This window comes from Egretta garzetta, unplaced genomic scaffold (assembly GCF_000687185.1).
Source record: "Egretta garzetta isolate BGI_Z169 unplaced genomic scaffold, ASM68718v1 scaffold9, whole genome shotgun sequence".
Classification (NCBI taxonomy): domain Eukaryota; kingdom Metazoa; phylum Chordata; class Aves; order Pelecaniformes; family Ardeidae; genus Egretta; species Egretta garzetta.
In genome coordinates this window covers 378,134-405,386 of record NW_009260763.1, presented here as the reverse complement: position 1 = coordinate 405,386, position 27,253 = coordinate 378,134, and the positions used below count along the sequence as shown (strand labels likewise).

Below are 27,253 nucleotides of genomic sequence, written 5' to 3'. Positions count from 1 at the left end.
TCACTGAGATAACTCTGTTATCTATAATTTTGGTCTATTTTTGCTCTACTCCCAAGTCATTCTAGCCCTTTCCCGCAGGAAGAGCTAACATTTTTCTTTATGTTTTTGACAGAGGAAAAAAAACAGCATTCATAATGGTTTTCAATAATCTCTTCCTGATTAAGTTTCAGAGCTTGTGCTCAACCTTCTTTTTCTATGCTTCACTTTGATACCATCTGCAAATACCACATCACACGCAGGCAAGAACCAGATGGGATGCAGTCTTCTGACTCACTATAGCAAAAATTCAAAGAACTGTTGAACCATTGCATTTCCCTGCCCCCTTTTAATTTCTAGATTACTACCAACTGTAGATACAAATAGTTCAATGCTAGTCCTTTTAATGAACAGAACCTAGGCCATTTTTATTTAAGAAGCTGCTTCCAAGAGACTACTCAATGTAAAAACCCTCCAAAGAAAAAGAAGTGATATTTTATTTATAACATACCATGCATTCCCCAGTTTTGCAACTTTTGTAGGTGGGGGTGGTGTGGTTATTAGCGTAGCAGGCTCTGTGCTGCTAGTTACTGATCCATTATCTTTTGCTGCCAGGGCGATCATTTTCCTTTGCTTCTGAGAAAGCTTGATTCCATGAGACGCCATTCTGCTGTGAATTGATATGGCAAAGAAAGAAGAAGATGTAAGATCAGTGTCCTTTGAGATGACTCACCTTTAGTCTTGCAGATTAAATTGAGGAATACTTTCCTAGACAAAAATACTTTGTCGAGTGCTGAAAGGGCGGGGGGCGGGGCAGTTGGATGGCTGGGGAGCAAAAGGAGGATCAATGAATATCAAGAGTGACAGAAAGAAAAGCATCATAAAACTATTCTTCACATAGATGTCTACAAATGAAAACCTGCATAATAGGAATCAAGTCTCCTAAACAGATGGACTACCACCAGATGAAGACTATTTTCTAATTTTGTGACTTTTCTTTTTAGAAATTGTCGGAAGCTTAGCTCCCTTAAACCCAAAATATTCATGAGTAAGAAATGTATACAACAGCATATAGCCATTTTTTCTATTTGTAATAATTTGTTTTCTAAGTTATTTTGATTCCTCAGCCTTGGCTGTTTTGTTCACAGCTTCTGAATCTACCTAGCCAGCAAGCCTTTACTAGGCTCCAGGACAACTGTCTTAGCTCTCCTTTACTTCAAAAGGTCATCAAAGTCATCTCCAGCACTCTTCCATATGTTGTCAGTTAAGAAACACTAGGTTGAATCCACTGCCTCCTGAAAAAGTACATTTGTTTCCCTGTGTCTTTGGGATGCTTCTCCAAGCAAGAACCACCCTTGCTTGCATCTGAAGAACAACTGTCAATATCCACACACTGGTGCTGGGGGAGGTCAGAGACTGTGAGGCAAGAAACAAACTTCAGGATCAATTACAGTAATGGTCTACAAATAATTTCCAGAGTCCTAGGGACAAGAATTAATTCCTTTTGGAAACAGGAAAGCTCAGCAGAGCAAGCCACTGATTTAAGATACTAGTTCACTAGCTCTTTCTTTCACATTTTATCAGCTAAGACCTGCTTTTGCAGTAATTGACCAAATCAGACTATAGTAAAACAAAGGGATAAATTCTGTATGCTCACAGAAAAACACCATAATGAAGTGAAGTAAACAAAGCCATTCAAAAACAAATAGGACAACTTCTCTCTTGCTTTTTTTAAACTCTGAACTGCCTGAACCACTAAGTAAATTCATAATAGCCTGGTCTATCACACTTCTCTTTTATAGATTTTGGTTTTTTACCAACCCTGAATTTGCCTTTGGCATGGTTCCACATTTCTGCATACTTTCTTCAATTTCCATGATGGTTCTTAGATCCATAGCAGGAGGGCTGGCAGGGCTAAATGAAAAATAAAAGTTACCTTACAAGGCACTCATTTTTACTTACATTCCACAGTTCCAGCCTTCACTGAAATCCTCTAAATCATACGTAAGATCAGTAACCGGATGTATAATTTATGTGTGTTTCCTCAATTATGGCAAACCTCAAATAGAATGTTTCTGACAAAACTTTTATAAATATATACATATTTAAGAGCACACTATAAAAATACTTTCAAGACTCATTATACTATGAAACAAAAAGATGTGAACTATGATTACTTTAAAAAAATTAGATACCTAAATCCAGGATACTTATTTAGTAGTCAACTGCTCATGCTAGGTATCAGAGAGGCATTGCTCACAGCTCTTTCATGAAGGTTGAATTAGACCATTTTTTTGAAGAACACCATTAAAATTATTTCACATGGCAAACAGAACACTCTCTGCAAAGTCAGAGCTCGGTACAAACACCAGTGACATTCTCAAACTTTAGGAATCAGTTTCTTTTTCATAAAAGACCTAAATTTAAACTTCCACAGAAATGAACTTGAATTAAATCCAGACATTTCCAAGCTTTGCATAAAACTATAAATTAAAACCTGTGTACTTAAAGACATTTATAAACTAAGCTGTGTTACAACTAGATACAAGGACAGGCTTTGAAATAAAATATAAGCAGCACCCCCTCTGTCTCTCCCTACATAAACCCAACTGCCATAGACTAACTAGTGAGTTAACCACTGGGAGGTCACACCAAACCCTGTTGTCACTGCTCCTCCACAGTAGTTCAACCAAACACACTACAGTATTAATCCTTTAAACATTCTACACAACAGTGCTGCCTCCTTTTTTCTTGACATCATACCAGCAATAGTAGAAAAAGAGAAGACAGAGTACAAGGCCCCATAAAGGCACAGAGACATTATAACAAAGTCCTATGATTGTATTTGTTCCCCTTCCATGAAACCCTCTAAAAAATGTTTGAAAAGAACACTTAAGATAGCAGATGAAGTTGGAGCTTCTTCCAACCAGTCTAAAGACCAATGAGTTGGTTGTGGGATGTTTTACCCTCTCTGCGTAGACTAGGCTTACACAAATACATAGTGAGACAAAACCACAAATTCCTAATGGACCCTGCTCACCAAACCACATACTTCAGAGCTGCAACTTTTAATTTCTACAGCTGTATTACCTGTATTAACAAAGCCCATCAGCTACAAACCAACAGAGCCTGGGAAAACTGTGGGAAATTATCGCTATGTGATTCCCTAAATCCTTAAACTCTTCTCTATTCAACGTTTATTGACAACTGTCAGACACAGGACACCAGGCAAGACAGAACTTCAGTCTATCATATTACTGCTCCTTTTTCATATGCAGATGCTGCTACTGATAAAAATTAATAATCAATTTTTTATTACTGTATCAGTTAAACCTGTGGTGTTGATTTTCACGGACCATTTAAGTCTAAAGGCATGCCTTAAAAATGTCAAAGTCCAATGGTGCTTCTAATGGTTTCAAGCATGGTCTGATTCTACAAAAAACTGTCAACTATTTTACAAAGTGTTAACCAATCAGGCTTTCTAAAAAAAAAAAAAAAGATATTAGAAGTCCAGACTGGTAGAACTTAAAAAAATGCATCTAGCAATTGCTTTTCTCAAATAATAATTTTAAAATGTACCAATTCTATTGAACTACTAAAATCTTTAATTAATGTGTCAAGTAATGTAGCATCACTTTGAAGAGCAGAGCACTTTTTATTCTAAATAGAATATTATTAGCATTCACCACCAAGTGGAGAACAGTGATTGTAAGTCAGGTAGGCGCCACAACTCTTACTCCACCTGAAACTGGTTGCTACCCAATTGGGAGAGCTTGCAGAGTTGTTTTTGGCACTGGGAATGGACTGTGGAACAGACTGCGTCAATGCTGGTGAACCCTTATATGACTTCATCTCCTTGTTAGGTTGAGAGGGTTTCATACCCTGACTGCATGCTTTGTCCTTCATCTAAAAAAACAAAAAAGAAAAAAAAAAAAAGTGTTGAATAAATATTTTCACATTTTTTCGTTTAGAAAAAAAAAAGTGTGATGCTACAGACAACTTGAATGACATGTGTAAGTGAAAAGATTTTTAAGAATACCTCAAAACCAGCAATAACATAGTGAATCCCTGATCACTCTGCTATCTGTATGTTTGTGGGTTTTTTTACCCGCTTCACACTTCACCTGAATCACTTAAGTCCAAATATGCATCTTGATAGTGGAAAATTCACTCGGAGACGTTCGCTTCTAAAGCTTTAACACTTAGCATAATCACCGTTCTCTCAAACTTAATTTTGCCAGTTAAGCCTCAGTTATCCTGAACCATACTTCTGCCCAACTACAGTAGTCAAAGAACAGCAGAATTTTCCTGGAGGTCTTTGGCTTCCATTTTTGTTTTTTTTTGTTTCTGAACTTCAGATTTACTTTGCATTTTAAATGAAGTAGATAGTGACTTTACATAATTGCTCTTTCGGTTTAAAATTTTCTGAACACTACAGCATATAAAAATTCTGATTACGGTACCACATGAATACATTACCCTTAGAAAATTTAATGAGGAATACTCATTTTTATTTGTTTTATCAGACAAACAATAACTACTTAAAGTTGTCCACTCCATTTTAAGGACAACAGCTTCTCAGAAACACTCCAAATTACAAACTCTGCTTTTGATGGACTAGATAAACACAAATGAATTGCTAAGAATAAAGAAATCCAACCTCAGTCCTCTCTGGATGAAATCCTTTTGTGAAGTCAGGGGACTGCAAGTCTCTAGGGCTACCCACTCCTGCGTAACTACCTTCAGAGTCAGATGTTAAGAGTTCTGGAAGTGATTCTACAGAGTTAGTTTTATCCAGTTTTACTGAGCCTAAGAAATAAGAAAAGAGAGTAGAACTATTAAATCTGAGAGCTGGACTAAACAACAATAATAGACTGTAATAAGTATAAGCAACTTTAAAACTATATTAAATATTTATTCAAAATAAGATTCCTTCCAGTTTCCTTTGTCTGTCTCATAATAGGAAGTAACACTGACACTTTTCTGTTGAAAATGAAGGCTTCTACCATCTTTTCATTAAATAGTGACTAATTTATTTTTTGTATTCCAGAAAAAAAACCCCAACACATTAGCAGAAATGTTCCACTTATTAAAACCACACAGGATCGTGTCCATTAACTTTATCTGATAAAATACATGCTTTTACAGAATCTGAACTTTGGGCACAAGCTTAATATGACAAACATTCTTTCAAACAAAACTTAATCCTAAGATTTCACTATTCAAATTCAACTATGGTGTTCACTAGAAAGAAAATAATTTTTGCAAGATTTCCTCATAGAAATATAAAAAATGCATTGCATATTCAACTCTTATGTTCTGTTTTTATAGCTGAAAGGAAGCTCTTTCCCACTGACCTGTAGAGGCTGGACTCTGAATAATATCTGATAGGTTATATCCTCCAGAGCTGTCAGACCGTTTTCGTGCCTTCTTTTTTGCCTTAGTTTTTGCTCTTTTGAAAAGGGCTTCCCTATAAAAAAAAAACAAAATAAAACAAAAAACCCAAGATGGATTAAAGCCAAAGAAATTGAGCCTCAGACCTATAGGTGTCAATGTCAAGGTTTTCAGTCAGCAGTAGGGGTTGTACTTCAAGCAGTAATACCTGGTCCCACCAGCTGTCACTAGCTGCTTGTCCCTGCTCTGCTTATGCACTGGCACAACTGTTCAGTAAACGATTTGAAGCAGCATGGGGCAGAAATCCAGGAGGAAGGGAAAAAATTGTTTCCAATCTAGATCTAGTCTCTGGTCTAGTACACTGCACAAAGACTTCTGCTGAGACAGTGGAAGACAGAGCAACTGCATAGGCTGGCACTGCCACCTAGGTCAGATTAAACCTGCTACACGGCGCAGCAACTGACATAAAGCAAACTACATCCAAGTCTCCACCTTTTTCTTTCTTGATTTCTCCTAAATTAGCAAAGTTCAATAAACTCCACAGCTGGTCTCACTTTTTCCCAACACAAATATTTTCACCAAGATAATACTACTTCTACAGTAAAGAAGGTATATGGTCATGTGGCCAAAATGTCACACATTCCTATGTATGATATTAGGAAAAGTAGAATCAAATAAAAGGCATCTTTCATATAATTCTGAATTTCTAGTAGTTTTGTTAAAATTAATCACAGCTACAGTAACCCCATTTCACAAAGCTTCTTTGGAGAAGCTTTTTGTCAAATAACTATGTATGTACTTATTCGTTCCCGCATCAATACTGTAACTTTACAATGCTTGGGTGTCTGTGTGTGTGTTAATCCTTGGACCACCCTATTCCCTAAAGGCTGTTGTCTAGCCTTTAAAAACACAGAAAGGCTTGAAGTCTAATACAAAATAGCCTCTCAGTTCCCTGGATCTACTAGTCCTTACCTAGCTCATTTAGCTTAAGTTTTCTTGACACAAGTGGTCAGAATAGTACACAGTACCACAGGTGAGAACTCATCTGCACAGTGACATCGTATTTCACTATTTGGAAGCATGTTACCAAGTCATCCTGCCAAATTAACTTTTTATAGATTTGATGTTACAGTCAATTTCTCCAGTTTAAAAGCGGTACCAAAAAAAGCAATTGTAATTTTATTATTTGCTCATCACAGAAAAGCAGCATATTAAGTTAGTCTGACAGGACTTTACAGATTCTATTGCTCTCACCTCTGTGTCTTCAGAACAAATATTCAAAGACAGAATACCAGAAGTCCACAAAACCACCAAGGCAAAACTATGTGATCTGCAGTTGTTTGGATCACATTTGCTACCATCTCTTAAACACAGGCCACTTGTTTTATTATTCTACAGCCAGAGAGCAGCCACTTTAAATTGACAGATTAAAAACTCATGCTACAAAACTTCGTATTTCACAAGACAATTCTGTTAATATTAAGAAATGTAGATTAACACAATTTTCCAGACAGATCTATAGTACATTAAAGTCTGTTTTTTTCTCTTCTGATTTCTCATGATTCATTGAAGTTCTATGAACTCCATGGTTGGTCTCAAACATACACAGACACACTCATCACATGCCCAATCCCCAAACACTAATGTGAACACTTGTTTTGTTACCTTTACTCACATGCTACTTATAAATTGAAAAAAGTGCTCCACTGCAGTTCTGTCACATTTTTAAATACTTAAGGGAACTGAGAACAGTCTGAAATCTCCATTTCTCCTATTTCTTAATATTTCAATTCTGAACCCAAAGGGACTCAGGCACCATCCAAGGGGGAATAAATACCATATATAGCTGACCTAGTTAAAAATGTTGATGAAAAATAAATACTTACTGAGAATTTTGTTCTGTATGCATTTCTTCCCTTAGAAAGACAAAGTTCTCTCCATCTTCAGGCTCAAAAGAACTTATGTCAGGTCCATCTGGATATGGAGTAATTACTCTCCTGACCATAGCTGGAATCTGCAGTTGTAAAAGCCATTACAGTAAGTTTCTCTTAAGTTGTATGCTAGCAAATATATGATCTCTTGAAAAAGGACCAATACCAACTGCCATTTAAAACACTTTTACAGATCAGGTAATTAATTATTTAACCAGCTTATAAACTTAAGTTAGACCTTTAAGCAAGACAGAAGGAGAATTATTTTAAGTGACAGACGCAGAATGCATTTTCAGCTGACTATAAGTCCTGACAAAAAATGCTTCAAGGTTTTGGAAACATTAATCTTTTACTACTGGCCAGTTAAAAAATACTAGATTATAATGTGCCTTGGTTCTCCCCTTTGCATTAAAGTTCAACTTTCACATTCTTCTTCTTACTGCTTTTAATCTATATGATCACCCTGAACTTGACACTGGAGAACACTAATTTGCTTTCTTCTCCTTTCTTCTAAGTAACAGGTGCTCTTTTACATAGGTTTTGCTTATGTTTTTTTCATGCAACAATTGTTAATTACAGAACATTAATACATTTAACATATATAATTAATCAATTTAAAGGACACAATACTGTTGCAGCAGTGGCTAATGAATAATTAAATACAAGCTTCATGACAGTGATAATAGCAGCAGCTAACCTTAGCTTTTGAGTCAGATGTTCTACATTCAGCCTGTCATCTACAGACCCCGCAGGTATGTATTTATCACTTATCTGTTCTCATTTTAAACCTAAACAGCTTGCACTTGAGTTGTACAACTTACCATTTTCCTGTAATAAACAGAAAGATCTTTTACAACTTCATCACTTAGAACATCCAGAGTCCTAAAAAAAAAAAAAATACCAATTTATCTTACCAGCTTAAGAAAGAAAAAAAAACAAAATCAAACCACATTAATAAAAAATTCAAATGAACATTTTAGATGAATCTCACCTACAGGCATTATTACCAATTTATTGTGGTCACAGAGTCACAAGGAAGAACACAAAATATAAGCAAGGTAATGCCCTTGTTGTAAGGCAGGATTAAACCTGCAACTTTGCTAAACGGTCTACCTTTACTTAAGGCCATAGGCCTATACAGTTATCATAGGTCATTACTTTACCTATTTCTGCATACTTCCAAGTCTTCCTGACATGTATCTAATACTCGAAGTCTATGCAAATTCTTCTATAAAACTCAGCCACAACATCCCTTGACATTTATGCCAAAAAATAATACTACAGCAACAGACTTTACTCAACAGAAATGTCTTTCCCATGCGAGCAGCTCTCCTTGCACAAAGCTGTCATGACTAAGTTCTGTCTGTCGCAGGAGTGTCAGATACCAGTAATAACATAATTGTTTACTACCCAGTAATGACATTTGATATTTTCACCAAAATGCAGATAGATAGGGTTAGGCTAACGGTTGGACTTGATCTTAAAGGTCTTTTCCGACCTAAATGACTCTATGATGTTTGAATTTAACAGCTGGTACATGAACACGATTGCATTCCTCCTTACCTTGCTTCAAGCAAAGCTGCCATATTGAGTCCTATAAACTGCAAGCAGGACAATTTTAACTGTTCAGCATTATACATCACTGAGAACTCCAACAGCTCAGCAGCATTCTTTAAAGTAACTGCAAAGAAGAAACACAACAAAATAAATTGGATAACACACTGCAATATCATGCAGCAGTTTTTAAGACTTATTGCAGTTATTGAAACACATCGTATACTTCTCCCTTCCTAGAAAAAATGCTAATGTTAAATGGCATAAACTACAGCAAGCTCCATGTAACTCTGTAGCAGCTTGAGTGCAATGGCTGCTTCACAGAAATAGAAAGGCCCTACCTACAAACGTATCAGTTTCAATATATTGAAACTCAGCAGTCCAAAACAAAGGGGAAAAAGAAAGTTAAAAATAGCAAGTTTCATGTACAGCATACACAGTTCTTAAAGTTCCTAAAGTTCCAAATGTTCCTTTAGCAAGGAGAAAGCAAAAAAAAAAAGGGGGGGGGAGTAAAGGGGTAGAGGAGAGAGAGAGAGGGGAAAAAAAAAATGGAAGTCACTAAGAAATGTCAAGGAGAAATTGTATGCTGACTTCTTGCATAAACCTAAGCAACACCACTTAGTGCTTTCTAGAAGAGACGGAACTTTGTAGCCACATAGAAGGAGCACTCTGTCAAATAAGCAACAGAAGAACTAGTAGAGCTAAACACAAGGACAGAAATAGAAACATAGAATTTATTTTATCATGTTTTAAAGACAAGAAGTTTGAATTCAATGAAATAAAGGTTTTAGAAAAGTTTGGTTTATTAGTTGTAGTGGGTTTGGGATGGGGGTTTTCTGGTTTTTTGCTTTTTCCCTTTTTTTTTTTTTTTTCCTTTTTTTCCTTTTGTTTTCTTTTGTTAAAGAGCATGAGATGAAGACAAGGAATGGAAGATTATGCTAACCTAGAACATCACCCAGACTAAAGAAGCAATTGTTAACAGCTGTGCAATGAACAGCAAAAGTTAATTAAACAAAGGAATATAAGCAAGTAATTCTGCGCTGAAAAAGGAAATAACATTAACGTTTTTTAAAAGCATTTTTTATTCTCTAGCCCTTTATAATACAAGTGGAAGAACTCACGTTTTTCTGCAATGGCTACTTCACAGATTTCTTTGAGTCTGGATATAAGAAGTTGGTCTGCTACCACAAGAACATTACATATGAATTCCACGTTCTGAGAATCTGGAAAACAAAGCATTACATAAACACTATGGGCAAGTAAAAAGCAACTGTAACACATATAGCTTCAATGAGATTTTATCAAAGGACAAATGTAATGACTTTGCAAATTTTGACAGGATTTTCACAGCACAAGGAATAGGTTAGAAGAGCACAAACAGTCATATTTTTGAAGCAAGAGAAGGAGGGAAAAGGAAAACTACAGTTTGACAAACGAAAGAAACGGTACAAAAAGGCCTGGGGTACAGCAATCTCCTCAAAATCTAAAGCAAGAGTCACAAAAATCTGGATTTTCTACATAAAACTCCAACACCAGCATATTAAGTACTGAATTTTTAGTTTAAAAATATAAAAACTGCAGGAGCTACAGTTGAGTTGAAAATATATTAACGGCACCTTTTATCGCAAGAGCTTCATCTGTATACAGGTAATCTACAATTATTTGTAGTATGTCAGAATGGATTGGCATCTCCAGAGCTGAACAACAGGAAGCCTAGAAGGCAAAAGGATTAGAAAAAACAAACAAAAAGAGTAAAAGAAGCTGACTACTTGGAATAAAATACAAAATTAAGACAGCAATTATATTCAGCAAATTACTCAGACTGAGAGTCACATTTTCAAAGTTAATCAATTATTTAAGCATTTGCACAAAATCTATTAAAGTTCTTTAATTAAGAATTCACTGTAGCAGAGCAATTAAAATCTGCCCAAACTTCTGAATAAATATCCATGAAACAGTTCAGTGTTTTGTAAGTTTGAGTGTCTTCTCTAACAATCCTCCCTGATTATATTACTTTTACCCACAATTGTCTAAAAGTAGAACCACAGGAATCCCCTACTGAAGTACCAAACTGCTTTCCTTTCAAGGTAAAAGATGTAGAGAAATCACAAGTTCCCATGCAATAAAATGAAAGTAGCCATTATTGTTAATCCCTCAGAAAACAAGGTCCTCAGCAAACCCTTAATTTGAAGAACCATCTTAACCATTAAGGCAAAGCTTTTGTATGAGCAAACATTAGCCATTAAACCACGGAATTGTCACCATCCAAGTTTATGCAACATCACTGCTTAACAACTTCGGTTTATTTTCAGGTGGTACTAAAGCAGAGCTTTATACTAAAAGATTTCTTTTGCTTTAGAACATGCTACTGGTACTGGCGTAATTCCCATCTGAAATTTTAAAAACTCTCACAGGCATTAAGGTCTATATACAACATCCAGAGCACTTGAGTCACAAATATTTACTTATGAATTCAGTATGATTTAGATTTCCTTATGAAATAATAGGTAACTTACAAAACTACATACAACTTATATATAAACCAATGATACAAATGGCCATTCAACACTTTAATTAAAAAAAAAAAAAAAAAAAAAAAAAAAAATCAATCACTTTCCTCAGTGTTTTGGATACATTTCCTCAGGGATAACTGAGGAAAAGGCAGCACAGTAACTTAGAGGACAGGTAAAGTTCTGTTACACAGCAGGAGAGAACTGCCAGTACTTTGCCAGGTTCTTAGATTTAAATATAGCCAAAAGTTGGCTTATGTTATTTCTCTCTTATGAAAGTTGAGAAAACTCTTGCACACTGCTTCAGGTTTCAGTCTCTGAAAAATGCTTCTCCATTTACACCTCTCCTCTTTCAACAAGCATTACCAATGGTATGCAGATACTTTAACAGAGGCATTAAGTGAAACTACGATGTCCAGGAACAACCAGGGCACTGACACACAGCTAGCAACTAGGAACCAAGACAAATAGAAGATCTCCACCTTTTGAAGCAGCAAGTCCTTGATATCCTCTATTTCTTTAACAGTAAAAGTCAACTAGAGATTCTACACATTGATTCTCAGTTCTGCTGTATCTTTTGCTCAGTACGTATGAAAAGCTACTCCATACTGCATACTAAAAAAACCATAAGATCTTTTACAGAAAAGAAAAGAAAATTCATCCACAGCAGTATCCCACAAGAACAGACAGCTTTTATAAATCCATGAACTAGCTCAAAATAAATCTCTGAAACACAAGTAATGCTTGAATTTCCTTTGATACACATTATTACATGTATTACTCTCATTTAATACACAATCTCAACAGTACAAATATAGAGTAACCAAAAATGTGTTGTGGTTTTTTTCTTGCAAACAGGATCCAAGAATCCAGTCTTTCCTTTTCCCCAGTATTTAGGATCTGCTATTCTAGGAAAACTGAAAAGCTGTCACTTATTAGATGCAATGAAACATACCACCACACATGTTTACTGGCAAGCTTACCTCAATCCATGAGCTGCTTAACATGCTGTGAAAATAATCTGTAAAGAAAGGCATTTCAGTTCAAGATGCAATAAAATGTCAGTTAAAAAAGACAATACGACTTACATTTTTTATAAAAATACACATATATATATATAAATATACACACATACCAAGTCTTGCACAAAGTACACACTTATGACATGGGAATTCCTTTCCATCTAAAGATTTCAGGGTCACATCGCAGAGGTACGAACTAGAAGATATTTAATAGAATCAGAACTATGACTATTCAGAAGAGCTACAAGTTGTAAACTCTACAAATAAATGCTTACTTTAGCAGGTTGGGACTTATCCTTTAAAATAAAACACACCTAAACTTAAATAATATCAGATAAAATTAACCTAAAAGTACAGGTATGATAGTTTCAAGAGAGAAACTTTCTGTCCAAAGTCTAGCTCTCAAAATTACATTTGAACTATTTCCTTCAAAACATGGTCAAATACTGTTTCAAAACTGCTATGACCAAATAAATTAATTATGGCTAATTTTAGACAATCTTAAATGGTCTATGTTAAGATAGTTATTTCTTTTACATTAGTAGCTACTATAAGCTTTGACAATGAATTTTAAGAGCAAAAGTAATCCAAATTCTGTGAAAAAGCTATTTTTATGCAATGTAGCTTTTACTAAGCAAGGAGACTATTCAAGCCTTTGGGTATAAATAATCCAATCACACCAATGGAATTAAAAAATAAACATCACTTTGATAAAAGTGTAAGGATTTTTTCTATTATTATATTCCAGAGATTTTCTTAATTAGAAAAAATATTATACATTTGCTTATTTCCAATCTATGTAGTCTTATTGTCACAGCAAGCATATTTACAAAAGTCAAACTGCTTTTGACTGGATTACCCACAACATATCTCCTGGCATTAGTATTCTATGACACAGTTAATCCACAGAACACATTAATGTATAAAAATATACGATACATAAACTATCCCAGATTACTAATTCACAGATCAGTCTGTAAGCATCTACAGAAAACTTCCAAACATGAGTTACTGTGAAAGAGACAAGCGTATACTAGAAGTTAAAACACAGCTGATCAACCTTAGCCTACACTTAACAGATAAAAAGGTGACTTGAGGAAGATGATGGGGGTAGGGGAAGTTTGATTTAAAAAGTTTACCATTTCTTCTGATTTAACTTTGGTTTGTTCCCATTCTTCTTGTTGACGACATTAATTTTTCCATTTTCTAACCTGACCCCATCCAACCTGCAGATCATTAACATTAGTAATAAGCAATACAATTAGTATACAGTTCAAACCATTAAGAACAGTTTCACAAAGTAACAGCAATTCAGTGGGCTCATACTGTGAAAATTAAAAAGGAAAAAAATCATTCATCACAGAAAATTAGAAAGGACAGTTGTTACTTGAAAGTCTTTACTGCAGATGTAAAATATAGCTAAGACCTGGAAAGAATGTCAGTTATCTTATTTATTATCTCAACTATGGCAGTATGACTTTCTTCTAAGGCCAAAGCCCAACACCACAGTGGGTCAAAAAAATAGGAGTTACACATTCTGCTACCAGTCAGTTATCTGAGCAAAGACAGTGGTTTGGAAGAGATGCATGTTTCAGCACAGGCATCTTTAGCACCCTAATTCATCAAGGAGGCTTGTGAATGGGATGGTAAAGACACAGGAGTGCTGCTGGTGGATTACAAAGCAATACACTTTCAAAGGGAAAGTGCTTTAACATGGAAATTTTACTTGGGAACTCAGTTTTAGCAACAGCTTCACACCTTTGCTGATTAATTTTAGTGTTTGTAAAAAACACAGTAAAGAAAACTGCCCTGAAAAAGCTTGTTCCCTCCTTTGTAAGGAAGAGACAAATGCAGAAAAAAAAAAAAAAGCAACTGAGTAATAAAGTTCTACAGAGACATTTGGTCTCAATTCCATTAGTTTCACCACATAATATTAAAAATGCATCAGTTAAAACAAGAATTTAACTTTGCTTTGTGTGTTGTTTCACGCTAAATATGTTCACTGTTTATGGAAAAACTGATAGACTATGAACTACAGCATAGAAATTCATCAATCCAAAGCTCAAATAGATCAGCTGTATCTAACAAAACACGTATTGATGTTTTATGACAGTCATTCTGGAAAGTCAGATGACTTGCATCAGATGTCAAGTCTCAGAGAGTTCAAGCCTTAAAAGAAACACAGGACAGATGTTTTAAATACAATTATCCAAGAGATTCTAGGACACAATAAGGGTCAACAGCACATTTCTGTCATATAGAAGCCTACTGAAAAAAGATGCTTTAAGTACGTAATCATGCTATGAAAGTCTGCTTCTGACATTACTCAAAAAGGTCATCAATGCTTAGCGAAAAGCATCAGAACAAACTGATGTTACTTTAAAAAGATAAGATGGTGTGTGCTGTAAACTTTTATACTTAAAAAAATAAAACAAGCAAAAAAGGCAAACCTATCAAACCCCAACTAGCCTTCTACTTTGATAACAACTGAAGTTAGATCAGCTTACATAAAAACGTTCTGTGAAGAGCTTGCCAGAATATAAATGCATCTCCTTTCACTTACCTTCCACTTAAATTGCTGAGTCCAAACTTCTTTGCAGCACTTTGCACCATTTTTATGAGGTTAGCTTCTTCACCAACGACTTTGCCTTTTTTAGATTTGCTCTTCTGTTTTTCATTTATAACTTGCACCTGATTATTTCTATAAATCTCAAACGCAGACTTTCCATTAACATTTTCATCAAAACTCATTTTGCTCAGGTTAGAAATTAAAGTATCTTGATATTCTTCAGATTTTCCTTTATGCAGGATTTTTGGTTTATAACCATGAGTCAAAAGATCACAAGTATCAGTGTATATGAACTGCAGAAGGTATGCGAACAGATCTGGATGAACTTTCTCTATTACATAAAGATCACATCCAACAGCATCTTCATCTTTACGGTAGACATCTGGAGTGTCTAGCTGGTTGTCACTGGAAACAAACAGCTTCTTGAAGAAGTCGGAGCGTACAGCCAAGATGTATTTGTGCACAGGGTAAGTTCTTGTGCCAATCTGAAAAGTCACATCATGGATGCTGTCCATTTCATCTGTTTCATCTAACAGTTTGCCAAAATCCTCTCCAAAACTTGATAATGACACACTTGGAATCTCATAGAGACTAGAACAAAATGAAATCCATCAAAACCCCCACTATTTACAAGCTCCATGAAATTTTACATAGTATGTTTAATGAAAAGAATGAGGTTGTTTCCATTTGCTTTGTTTGGGTTTTTTTCTTACGTTGCTGGACTACTCAACATTTCTTGTCTTATTCTTTACAAAAAGAACTAATAATATGGTATTTAGGCAATTAAACCACATATAGAAAATCTGTCTAGCTTTGGAATATCAAATATAATGTAGCCAGTAAATATGTATTATCAGAACTATCTTATCTTCATCTCCTTTCTCCAAAGCAATAAGAAAAAAAAGCACTAGTATTTACTTATTTATCAGATAAATTAGAAACTATTATGATAGTGCAAAGAACATGGTTCAGTATTCTACTTACTCATTTTACATTAAACATTTTTTCCAAACAAATAAAGATCCACTTTTCACTTCTATTTAAAAGCTGATTATTGGCAATTAGTAAAGGGGTGAATTTCACCAGTATTTAGAGCTCAGAGTGTGTTAAGAAATACATTGCAAATGCTTGTGTTAAACATTTTATCTAAAAACATCAACCCTGTCTATGCTAATTATGCAAATATATAAGCTGAGGTGTTTGGGTAACTTCCACACAGTTGTTCACTAACAAGTGCTATTCTCTAGCAGTATGGATAACCACATTGGATAACCATATTTACTGTGACTTCTGTATGAGCCAGAAAATGGTTCTGAAAAGCAGAACGATTTAACTGCAATCACACACAAAAAAAGAGAATTACAGCTATTCTTCTAAATATACCTTGTTTTAGGATCTGACTGTAAAACAGCAAAATTGCAACCGTTAGGATCGGTGGCAATACTAACAGCTCGGTGGACAAACGTAAGCTTCTGAAGTCGAATTCTTTCATACACGCTGTTTGTATCATGCTCACAGGACACATCACATGAAGAATTCTGAAGGCTCGATACAAGTTCTGCTTAAAAAAAAAAGAAGATTGAAAAAACCCACAGGACAATCCAGCTAATTAAAATGAAATCAATATAACAAAAAGACATATTTATGACTCCCCTAAGTCCACTGATGGAGTCACTCAATAAGCTTAAATTATGCTGAAGATTTCAGCTCACTTAGCTGAAATGCAGGAAGACAATTGAAAAATAAGACTTTACATTACATATAGGAGAGTTTTTATCCAGAACTTCTTGTGGAAGTGTTTTGCCACTTTTTCATGCAAGGGAAAACACTCCATCTAACATTCAGTGCAACCTCTTGTAGAATGAAACAAGCTGTGCCTCAGTGTACTGCACTGCAAGATTGTTTTCTTGTCATAGCAATTACAGCAGATATAATACAATTGCCTTCAGACTTCACCTTCTATCTGTTTAAATTACATCCAAACTAACAAAATATTATTGAAAAATGTGATAGTCTCTGAATACTGGATTATTTTTCAAGAACTGAATACATGCACACCATTCACCACATTTATTAAAACCTCTCAAAAAACCAGAAGCTCTCATTCATTACAAATTAGTGATGATCACCAACTAGACATTCAACTAGTTGACAGGTCTGGATTCTGATGTTTTCTTCAACATACTAAAGCTACAAAAAGAACAGCAATAAGCAGAAAGAAAAGAGTGCCTACAGACACATACCAGCACCAGGACAAACAAAGCAAAGAGGTGATGCATTTGGTGGCTCTGTAATGAGGGAACTACTATGTGATGTGTAGAATAAAATAAAGTAGTAATACAGTGAGACTAGCATGCAACTTTGCATTGAGCAATAGAGGAAAGATTTTTTGCTGTGAAAGAATGCAAAAATGGACTGATAAAACTCTAGGTGAAATCTTGGTATCAAAGGAAGTAGAACTGCAACATAAAGCTACAAAGTTAAAATACATTCCAGGTTGGAAGTAAATCCATTTCTATCCACAGAGTTTTAAGACCTCTACATGAACAGACCTGACAGTTTCAATTAAAATCTTGTCCTATAGTAGACAGGTATCTTCCTCACAGAAAAACAATCCATCAGGATCTACTCTCAGCAATATGAGCCCAGTTAGTAAGGCAGAAATTGCTCTAGACCCTGTAGTATGCCCAGGTAAGGGTCTGGGAAACACGTAAGGTTTCACAGACTTAGCAGTGCAAGCAAGTACATGCTCCTCCTATTGTTCAATGCCAGTCTCTTAGGAGAGAGACTAGTATGTGACAAGATCATTACACTGGGCCCTTGGGCTACTATTACTCTTCAGAAGTACTCTTATTCCTGGAATTCTCCATCTGAAGATTAACTGAAGGTTGCAAAGTAAGTAAATCTTGGTCTTATTGAGGGAAGAGAACAGTAGTGGTCAGTGCTACCAACCGTCAGCCACAGAGGAAAGAACAAACTTATCACATAATACCATTAGAGACTATAAAGACTTGATTAAACTTTTATATTGATTTGAAGTACTTAAAAACAATTAAAAAACATGGCTAACCTTTCTTTTCTGACATTTTTTTCCCTTCTTCCAGCCACTTCCCTGTAAAGGCTTCACCATCCTGTGTGACAAACATTATTTCATTCCTATTTAAAGCAACGTCAGACATGAAGACTTGCCGGCCATACACCCAACGACACTGCTTCATGGAGTTGTTAGATGACTTCCAGCAAAACACCTATAGTATCATTTTTTCAGAGAAAGGGGAAATCCTCATATCATATAAAAGCAGTTACATATCACACACTACTTTTTTGAACACAAGAACATGCCATCTCATAGTTGTATATAAAAGGAGAAAGACATGCTTCAAAATTATATGCTAAAGTGTTATGAGCATGTATTACAAAGAATAAGGAAGCTCTATTACGATATCAAGATCCATTTGCTCATGAAGGGCATTTGAAAAACTTGTCTGAATATTCAAACATTTTCACAGCAGTCATCTGTAGGACGGTTTTTACTGACATTTCAACAAGAACAGCAAAAGGTATCATCAAGCCAAGAAACAAGTTTAATCTAGTTCTTAATTTACAGATTTGTCCAACTGGTTTGCTCATAAATCAGATAAAATTCAAAGCTAGCACACCAAAAATTTAAACTATTTCCTGCTAATCATTTGACAAAAAACTCAAGTGTTTCTGTACCATGCAAGGTTTCGGAATGTGACCAAACACAAACTTCAAAACTTTCAACAGAAATGTGAAGAACTGCATGCACAGCAGGACTCCAACAAGGTATACTGTAGATGTCTGAAAGAAATGAGCATGAAGTAACAACCCCATGCAAGGTAAAGCCCAGATGTAGCATTAGGACTGTTAAAGTTGTGCTTTCATCTTGCCCCACTGAAGGACTTGCACAGGTCTGTTAACACCTACATAAGGAGGGGACAAAAGAATTTTAGTAACTTACTTCCTTTCCCCTCTAGAGTCCTACAGAATCACAGAATGGTTGAGGTTGGAAGGGACCTCTGGAGGTTATCTAGTCCAACCGCCCCTGCTCAAGCAGGACCACTCAGAGCCAGTTGCTCAGGACCATGTCCAGACAGCTTTTGAATATCTCCAAGGATGGATACTCCACAATCTGCATGCGTAACCTGTGCCAGTGCTCAATCACCCTCACAGTGCTTCCTGATATTCAGACAGAGCCTCCTTTGTTTCAATTTGTGCCCATTGCATCTGGTTCTTCACTGGGCACCACTGAAAAGAGTCCGGCTCCATCTTCTTTACATCTTCTCTTCAAGTATGTGTATACAGCGCTAAGGTCCCCCTTGAGCCTTATCTTTTCTAGGCTGAACAGTACTCCCTTAAAAAAAGTACAACCAAGCCAGACCAGGAAGCGCTGATTCAGGAAACAGAAGTATTAAGATTCCATACCTCTCCTTAATCAATAATTTATAATGCCTAAAAGCACTAAAGATCCCAGCATTTTCCAGTATTCAGCATGGAAAGATATAAAATGTAGGGTGATGTAGTTACACTGATACAGGAAGACAAAGTAATTTCTTACTGCTAGAGCAGTGTCCCAAAGATGTTGAAGAGGCACCACCAATACTACGGATGCTAGAAACTAAACCTCACGTAAACAAATACTGAACTGGAAGTTTATAATCCCTGAGACAACCAATGATCTAATAAACAGATAAGATCATCCCAAAACATAATTCAGTCAAATGCAAGGAAAGAAAAGGAAATACCCACACTGCTCCCTACTTTGATATACAAGCTCAGTTTTTAACATTATTTAAGGCAGCATTTCAGTAACAAAACCTTTTGGTAAGCACCACTAGATGGCACTGCAGGTCTAGATCTCCCAGCGAGCAGATTTATAAAATGCTGGGGTTTTGAAGGGTCCTATAAATGTTACTCTATGAAAGAATGACGGAAGAAAACAATAAATCTGCCATAATAGTCCAGTTCTAAGACAACATAGTGTCTATACTTAACCACAAATACCAAGCCACTCACCAGGTTTAGCTGCAACTTTTCAACAATAAAAGGGACATCTCATCTACAGAACAGCTGCAGAGACTACTTCTGAGACTATTTCTGGAGGGCATATAGGTGACTGGGTAGGTGGGGTGAGAAGAGAGATGGGGGGAAAAAAAAAAAACAAACCACACAACAGACCATGTACACTATATAACCACTTATGTATGTAAAAGTAAAGGAGTTTACACCTTCACTGAAATACCATTAGATGTTCACAGATTTAAAAATAAACTACTGTATATTAATTTGGTATTCTTCCCATAGCCCTTTAAAAAAACAAACAAACAAACCAACCACACACACTCCTAGCAGCTCTACACAAATGAACTGGGTATTTTCTATGCATGATTTTGACCTGACTTCTTATACTTAAAGTTTGATTAACCAGTATGCAACTTGCTATGTAATCACGATTTCTAGGGACACAACTTACTCTTCCAGCTTCATCCAGTACTAGAATGCAAATCTTCTGACCCCCATTTTCTTTAAGATGCTGGGTATCTACCTTATATTCCAAATATCCCCCATTAACAAGAACTTTTTTAAGGTTCAGCTGTCTGAAAGAACACAAAAGGTTAAATTATTATTTTTTCATTGTGCATTGATGTTGCTTCTATGACAGAGTTATCTTTTTCATTTAGAGAAGCAGTAAAAATAAAAAAATAGTTCAGGTAATAACACTGAAAAATTACTTTAGTTTAGTTTCTCCCCACTGGCATTGCTAACATAACTGCTAATAAAATACTATTGGTAGACTGTAATTTCTGCTTTGCTTTTAAGTAAGTCACATCATATCCACAGGTTCTTCACAAAATTCCATAAGTGAAAACCAGTATATGATCTTCAGCATTACAAAAATCAGAGTTGTATATATCTCATTTAGCTGTTTGTATTGAAAGACCTATCGTACCCCAGTAGGTTGTTTCTCAGGTTTTTGGTGGGTTTTGGTTTTTACCTGATCAAAACAATGCAAATTATCTCTTTTCAGTTTCTTAGTATAATGAAATCGTATTAAGTTCCTCCAGGTGCCAGCAACTTCACTTACACCCATGCAGAAAATTAAGTATAAAATAATCATTAAGCTGTAATTTGTCAATAAACACTGCTAGAACTGGAAGTGAAGCTGAAAAGTTAACTGGGAGTTAGCTGGGCAAAAATGCTAATTACCCCTTCTAATCTGTTATTGCAAACGAAGTAAGAGAGAATGGGATCAAATAATTTCCTCAATTTATGAGTCACGGGCCCAGTTTCTTCAACAGGTTTTACATCCAGGTTTGAGCATACAGACCAGATGATGTCACAAGGTTCCCCTTGCAACCTAAATTACACTTTATAACATACTATATCCACACATTAATTATGAAATTCAGACCCCAAATTACTGATTCAAAATCATAATAATGTAACAAAATAGAACAGCAGATTTTTAGCACCTCTGCTAAGACGCATTTATACAAATTCAGGCTAACAGATGAACAAAAAATACCAGTTTCAGTATTTTTATACTGCACAAAGTATTCCCTCTTAGTATGTTTTTTTTAAATATCTTTAGTAAACAGCAAGTGGCACCTCAGCCTCATCTAATAACAAAAATAAACAAAAAAGATAAGAGTTAATCTGAAAGAACTGCAAATGAAGAAAACTCTGGGGAGCTTATCTCTACTTAATGCACAAAAAAATCTTCAAAATAGCTTGCAAGTATAAGACTACAGTGAAATCTTCACAAATTGTTCTTCATGACAAATTAGAAAAGTAACACATACTTTGAAGCCATCTTTTTGCACTGATAGTCTGCAAGTAAATAAATGTCTCCTCTTTCAGTAACACATACTGTAGCGCCATCGCTTGCAGAGACCAAGGACACAGAAATATCTTTATGGTGTAGAGCAGAAACTTGGCGAGGTGCAGTTACACATTTTTCTCCATTAGGATCCAGCAGATAACCTAGAAAATACAACACACCCCAAAAACATTATTTGCCATTCCACACTGTGCATTTAAAGGACACTTTGCCACACTACACTGAAGAAACTTTAAATTCTAAAAGATTTTTTAGGTCATTAGATAATTCATCTTCAAAATAATTAGACAGATGAGACACCCACCACACATACTTGTTAGTTCACCACAAACACCAGAAAACATTCAAGATTTGATACACAAAAAATTAATTAAGGCATATTCTATAGGGAAAGCTATTTAATGTGGTTAGACTCTGCAGCAGTACTCCATTTGATCCCAAAAAAAGAACATTTATTTGATCATATTACAGTTCAAGACACTAGAAATGCTATCACACTGGCATAAACTATAGATTATTTCAGCCATTGGAAGATACCACAGAAGCTTGTCATAAAAATTACTATAAGTGCACATAAGCACGAAAGCAGGCAGTTATGTGAAACAACAGACAAGGTTGGAGCTGTAATGTAAGGGCTCTGAAAACATGTTAAAAAAAGAAAAAGAAAAAAAAAACAAAAAACCAAAAAAACCCACCAACAGGCTGCGTCTGCTCTGCCTGCTCTGCTGCGTCAAGAAACCTAACAAAAAGAGTCTCATACATGACATAACCCTGCTCTGTGTGCACTTATGTCTGTACCATGGAGTGGCTCAGGGTACAAATATCCAGGAACAAGTACCTCTAAAGCTGGAAGCAACCCCGTCATATGACAGTGTAGTAGCCCAAACATCCAAAGAGGCAAGCTTTATTACCACAGGTCTACCACAGTGCCCAGTTGACACTACTACACTGCTTACGATCCAATTATTGTCTCCGTATGGTACTGCACTGGGCTGCGTGCGCACCAGAATGATCTCAACAACACAACCAACCACAAAAACAAACTTACATGATGGGTGCATATAAAAAAAAAAAAAAAAGAAAATATTCATTAGTAAAATACTTCTCTGACAAAGACAAGTTTTTTCACATACCTTTGCAATCTTAAATAGGAACACAAAAAAGTGTCTGAACCTGATGCCAGAACTGATGCAGATTAACTGTAAGTACCACAGCTAGCTAACAGTTTTGCTTATACACAGATACAGAACTGCGGAAATGCAAATCCAAACCAATATTGCAATACCTGTTTTTTAAAAAAGACAAAAGCAATTAAAATATCCCATTCATACAATAAATCATGAAGACACATGAAAGGCAAAAGAATTACAAAGAGTTCAAATAACAGAGCTAAGTCTGACTAGCTCCCATCATCTCAAAATGTAAAAGTGACTGGCAGTAGTAAAAATATTCTTCAAAAGAAGTGTGAAGGGATGATGTCATCAGACTGTTGGGGTTTTTTTTTAAAAAAAAGAGAAAGAGAGAGAGAGAGAAGAGAAAGCTTTAACCAGGCTTCTGTTGTAAGAAGCAGATAACAGTTTTTGGATAAATAACATTTTTTAATGGCTGGAGTTTACTTTCTACCTTACCTAGTTGGCCGCCATTCAGCCCCATGGTATACACTGCTTCCTTAGTCCACAGCACTGTATGGAATCTGCCTGCAGCCACTCCAATCACCATTCTACCTTTCAGGTTTTTTGCCTGAACCTAAACATAAATCCAAAGTACATCTTAATATTAAGCAGCAACAGGTGAATTTCACATGTACGAACTTCTGACAACATTTAACTCGTGAAGTCATTAAGAATGAAGCATTGGTATCAATCCACATACAGTCTAAAAAGTCAGGATTATATTTCAGAAGTTTGTCAAGTGGGGCACTATTGGACCACTGACAAAAAGTAGTAAACGTTTTGCATTATCTAATTAGAACTAGAATCAAATTTCCTTACGCTGTCTTCATATGTAAGACCCTGAACAAGATTGCACAGGACATGTGTAAGAGCCAAAGATGACTCAGGTGCTGCAAAAGTATCAGCTAAAAAGTTTCATCTTGTAAGTCCTAACACCCTAAACACACTGCAGAACACTATAGTACTAATTCCACACTTCAGGTTAAACTCAATTTTCCAGACCAAGGTGATCAAGTTCAAAGCAAATACCATGGATACACAGCTATCCTTACACTATTGAAGAGCATCCCATTGTATGCCAAAACACTAGCCTGTTGCACTTCGGCCAATTCTTCTTTCTACTTTTATAACACTGGTAATGCAATGTTGTTCTACTCTGGATGAAGCTTCCTTTCAATAAAAGGTAATGTAACTCTTATTTACTAAAAAAAATAATTAGAAAAATATATAGACTGAGCATAGAAATACAGTCAAATTGCTGATGCCCATCTTCCCTGTGATTATTCTTCCCAAAGCATTGTGACTCCAGAATCAAAGAGTGCTTCCAGTAAAGGACACAACCATCAAACCCTGAGATCCGTTATCCAGTGATTCAAAAAGGAGTAAAGAGCATGAATCTCAAGTAATACGTATTTATTACTTTTAGATCATTTCAGCTACAGAACAATTTGGGGAAGAAAAGGATTTTGGCAATTGTACCTTGTATCATACTTAGCACTACAAGCTTCAGTACAGTTCAGGTTACAAACTAAGACGTTTACTTGGAGACAGGTAAGTATTTAAGACTGAGATGTACGATAACACAGAATCAAGATTTTATCTGAACTCACATTCAACTTCATTGTCCTGAAAAAGTTTAAAAGTTATTGCCACAATTTTCACATTTTATTTTCTGTTAAAAAAACCCCAAACAAACAAACAAACAACTAAGCTTTGATTGATGTTATTTTTACCTGTCTAGGAACATTGCAATTAGGAGGAGGAGGAAGAATACCCAATTGATGGAAAGTATTTAAACCAAATGTGTAAACATATCCATCCTCTGTTAAAACAACAGTATGATCCTTAGCTGCAGCTATCTGAGAGCACTGATGGCCAGCTAAGCCTTCCACAAGTCTTGGAACCTGAACAAGAAAAAAAAAAAAAAGTTTGATATTAACCAGTGGCCATCTATGGAACTAAAGTTAAACCAACAGAAAGTCAAGACCAAATATTGAACTACAGATGAAAATGCATTTGAAGATACAATACACTTGTTAACATAATTACCACATCCAGTGCAGTAAGACTAACTACTTTCATTTGAAACGCATTCTCTGCTATCGGGGAGATTATTTTTAAACTACCTGCTCCAACTTCAGGTTGGAAACTGTATCTTCAGGACAGCTGGACAAATATTAACTATTAACTCTTTTGTTTTTCTTTTTAAATTACCATGAGCAATAAAGATTTCTGCCTTCCTCCAAAACACACGATAATCCTAAGAAAATTCCACAGCATAAGGAAGCAATTCTGTATCTTTAACTCCTTATGCATTCTAAAGTGAGTTCTCCTTTATTCAACTGGGTAACATCCCAATTTCAAAACAGCAATTTGCAAAAAAGTCTCATTTCATAGAACTGCATTTTTTTAAAAAAGCATTAAAAATTGAGCTCCAGTCTTCACTACAACATCCAGCAACATAATATCAAGTTCTACCAAGTATTTGATATTAGAAATTTCAGAAAATTATTGTGCTGCAAAATAAATGCACACTACCAGGTAGCGTGCACAGGATGAGACACCAAAGTCTAAGAACTGTATTCTCCTCGTATCTTAGTCTTCTCAAATGTTGTTTTTGCATATTGCAACAATGTACTATTCAAGTGAAAATGATAGGTGAGTTTTCAATTAGTAACTGTGCAAGTCTAGCAAGAAGCAACCCTACCATCACTTTTCATGATACTACAGCTCCACAGTACTGCTATTTCCTTTGTGCCAGCCCTGACACTCATCAGACAGCATCACAAACCTATTTAAGAAGACAGTCCAGCCAAAACCCATTTGCTTCCATTTATCCGGCATCAGATAGATAGCCTTTAGAACACTGGCCATAACTCAGAAGTTTAAACGCAGTACGTAGCTATGTTAAATTAAAATATATTTAAATGCACATTCTTCTACTCTCTGCCATCTCACTAGTAGTACCGGAGAGGGTTGGGCTTTTTTTCTGTTATTTGGTGGGGAGCAAGGGGGTTTGTTTGAAATCAACAGCAAATTAGTTTTGTAAGTACAGTCACAGAAACTCTAATTCACTTTTTAGACTTGCTGTTTGAAATAAAAGAAATATAATGCTAGACTACACAAGCTAGCATAAGATAGCATACCAGGCATGTTTGTTCATCACCGTGACCCAAGCGTCCTCCTTGCCCATGTCCACATGTATAAACTTGACCTTTGTGGGAAAGGAACACAGAGTGGAATTTGCAGAGTACCACCTGAAAGAAAAAGGGCAAAAAAAGGGGTGGGGAGGAGATACTACAGGACAAATTAATTTTCTTGAATAATCTGAAAACACCTGCCAAAACTACTTTGTGAAGAAGTTCAGCTTTAATAAAGATCTGTTTGTGAAAATATGAGTAACATACTAGTATTAAAGCACAGGATTGTCAAATCAAGTCACAAGGAACACAAAATATTTGCTTTAGATTTATCATCTACTGCCTTAACCTACTTGAAGAGACCTACAGTTTGTATTTATTAAAATAAGTTCAAGCATGGTCCTACAGGCTAACAGAAGCTCAAAATACTGAGTTCTAAGAGAAACAATACTGCCTCAAAAGAGCTGAAGGAAACATGGTAAGACTGCAGCACAGATTGTCTGCCCTGAATGCTTGTCAGAACCATAAAATCATTAAGGTTGGAAAAGACCTCCAAGATCACAAAGTCCAACCATCAACCCAACACCACCATGCCTACTAAACCATGTCCCAAAGTGCCATGTCTACACGTTTTTTGAACACCTCCAGGGATGGTGACTCCACCACCTCTCTGCGCAGCCTGTACCAATGCTTGACCACTCTTTCAGTAAAGGAATTTTTCCTAATGTCCAATATAAACCTGCCCTGACACAACTTGAGGCCATTTCCTTGTTACTTGGGAGAAGAGACCAACACCCACCTCGCTACAACCTCCTTTCAGGTAGCTGTAGAGAGCAATAAGGTCTCCCCTCAGCCTCCTCCTCTCCAGGCTAAACAACCCCAGCTCCCTCACCCACTAAAGATACTAAACAAGACTGGCCCCAGAACTGAGCCCTGGGGAACACCGCTTGTGACTGCCCACCAACTGGATTTAACTCCATTCACCACAAGTCTCTGGGCTCAGCCAGTTTTTAACCCAGCAAAGAGTACACTTGTCTAAGCCATGAGCCACCAGCTTCTCTAGGAGAATGTTGTGGGAGACAGTGTCAAAGGCTTTACTGAAGTCCAGGTAGACAACATCCAC

At 36.0% G+C, this 27,253-nt stretch overlaps 1 protein-coding gene across 2 annotated transcripts in view; it reads right to left on the bottom strand.

The window, feature by feature from the left end:
• IBTK (inhibitor of Bruton tyrosine kinase) overlaps window positions 1-27,253 on the bottom strand; it is a 50,021-nt gene that overhangs the window by 16,548 nt on the left and 6,220 nt on the right. Inside the window, exons 4-24 of one of the 2 annotated variants that reach the window (XM_009646073.2) lie at window positions 26,137-26,247; window positions 24,724-24,894; window positions 23,447-23,564; window positions 21,781-21,961; window positions 20,451-20,574; window positions 18,027-18,204; window positions 16,340-16,514; window positions 14,951-15,547; window positions 13,527-13,613; window positions 12,501-12,583; window positions 12,349-12,386; window positions 10,472-10,568; window positions 9,977-10,078; window positions 8,865-8,982; window positions 8,123-8,183; window positions 7,257-7,384; window positions 5,334-5,446; window positions 4,637-4,785; window positions 3,719-3,882; window positions 1,798-1,890; window positions 488-646 (exon numbers count right to left, since the gene is read on the bottom strand). In XM_009646073.2, the coding sequence (XP_009644368.1) occupies window positions 488-646; window positions 1,798-1,890; window positions 3,719-3,882; window positions 4,637-4,785; window positions 5,334-5,446; window positions 7,257-7,384; window positions 8,123-8,183; window positions 8,865-8,982; window positions 9,977-10,078; window positions 10,472-10,568; window positions 12,349-12,386; window positions 12,501-12,583; window positions 13,527-13,613; window positions 14,951-15,547; window positions 16,340-16,514; window positions 18,027-18,204; window positions 20,451-20,574; window positions 21,781-21,961; window positions 23,447-23,564; window positions 24,724-24,894; window positions 26,137-26,247 (3,047 nt within the window). The remainder of the gene's footprint in view (window positions 1-487; window positions 647-1,797; window positions 1,891-3,718; window positions 3,883-4,636; window positions 4,786-5,333; window positions 5,447-7,256; window positions 7,385-8,122; window positions 8,184-8,864; window positions 8,983-9,976; window positions 10,079-10,471; window positions 10,569-12,348; window positions 12,387-12,500; window positions 12,584-13,526; window positions 13,614-14,950; window positions 15,548-16,339; window positions 16,515-18,026; window positions 18,205-20,450; window positions 20,575-21,780; window positions 21,962-23,446; window positions 23,565-24,723; window positions 24,895-26,136; window positions 26,248-27,253) is intronic. The other variant, XM_035901478.1, reaches the window with a different exon arrangement.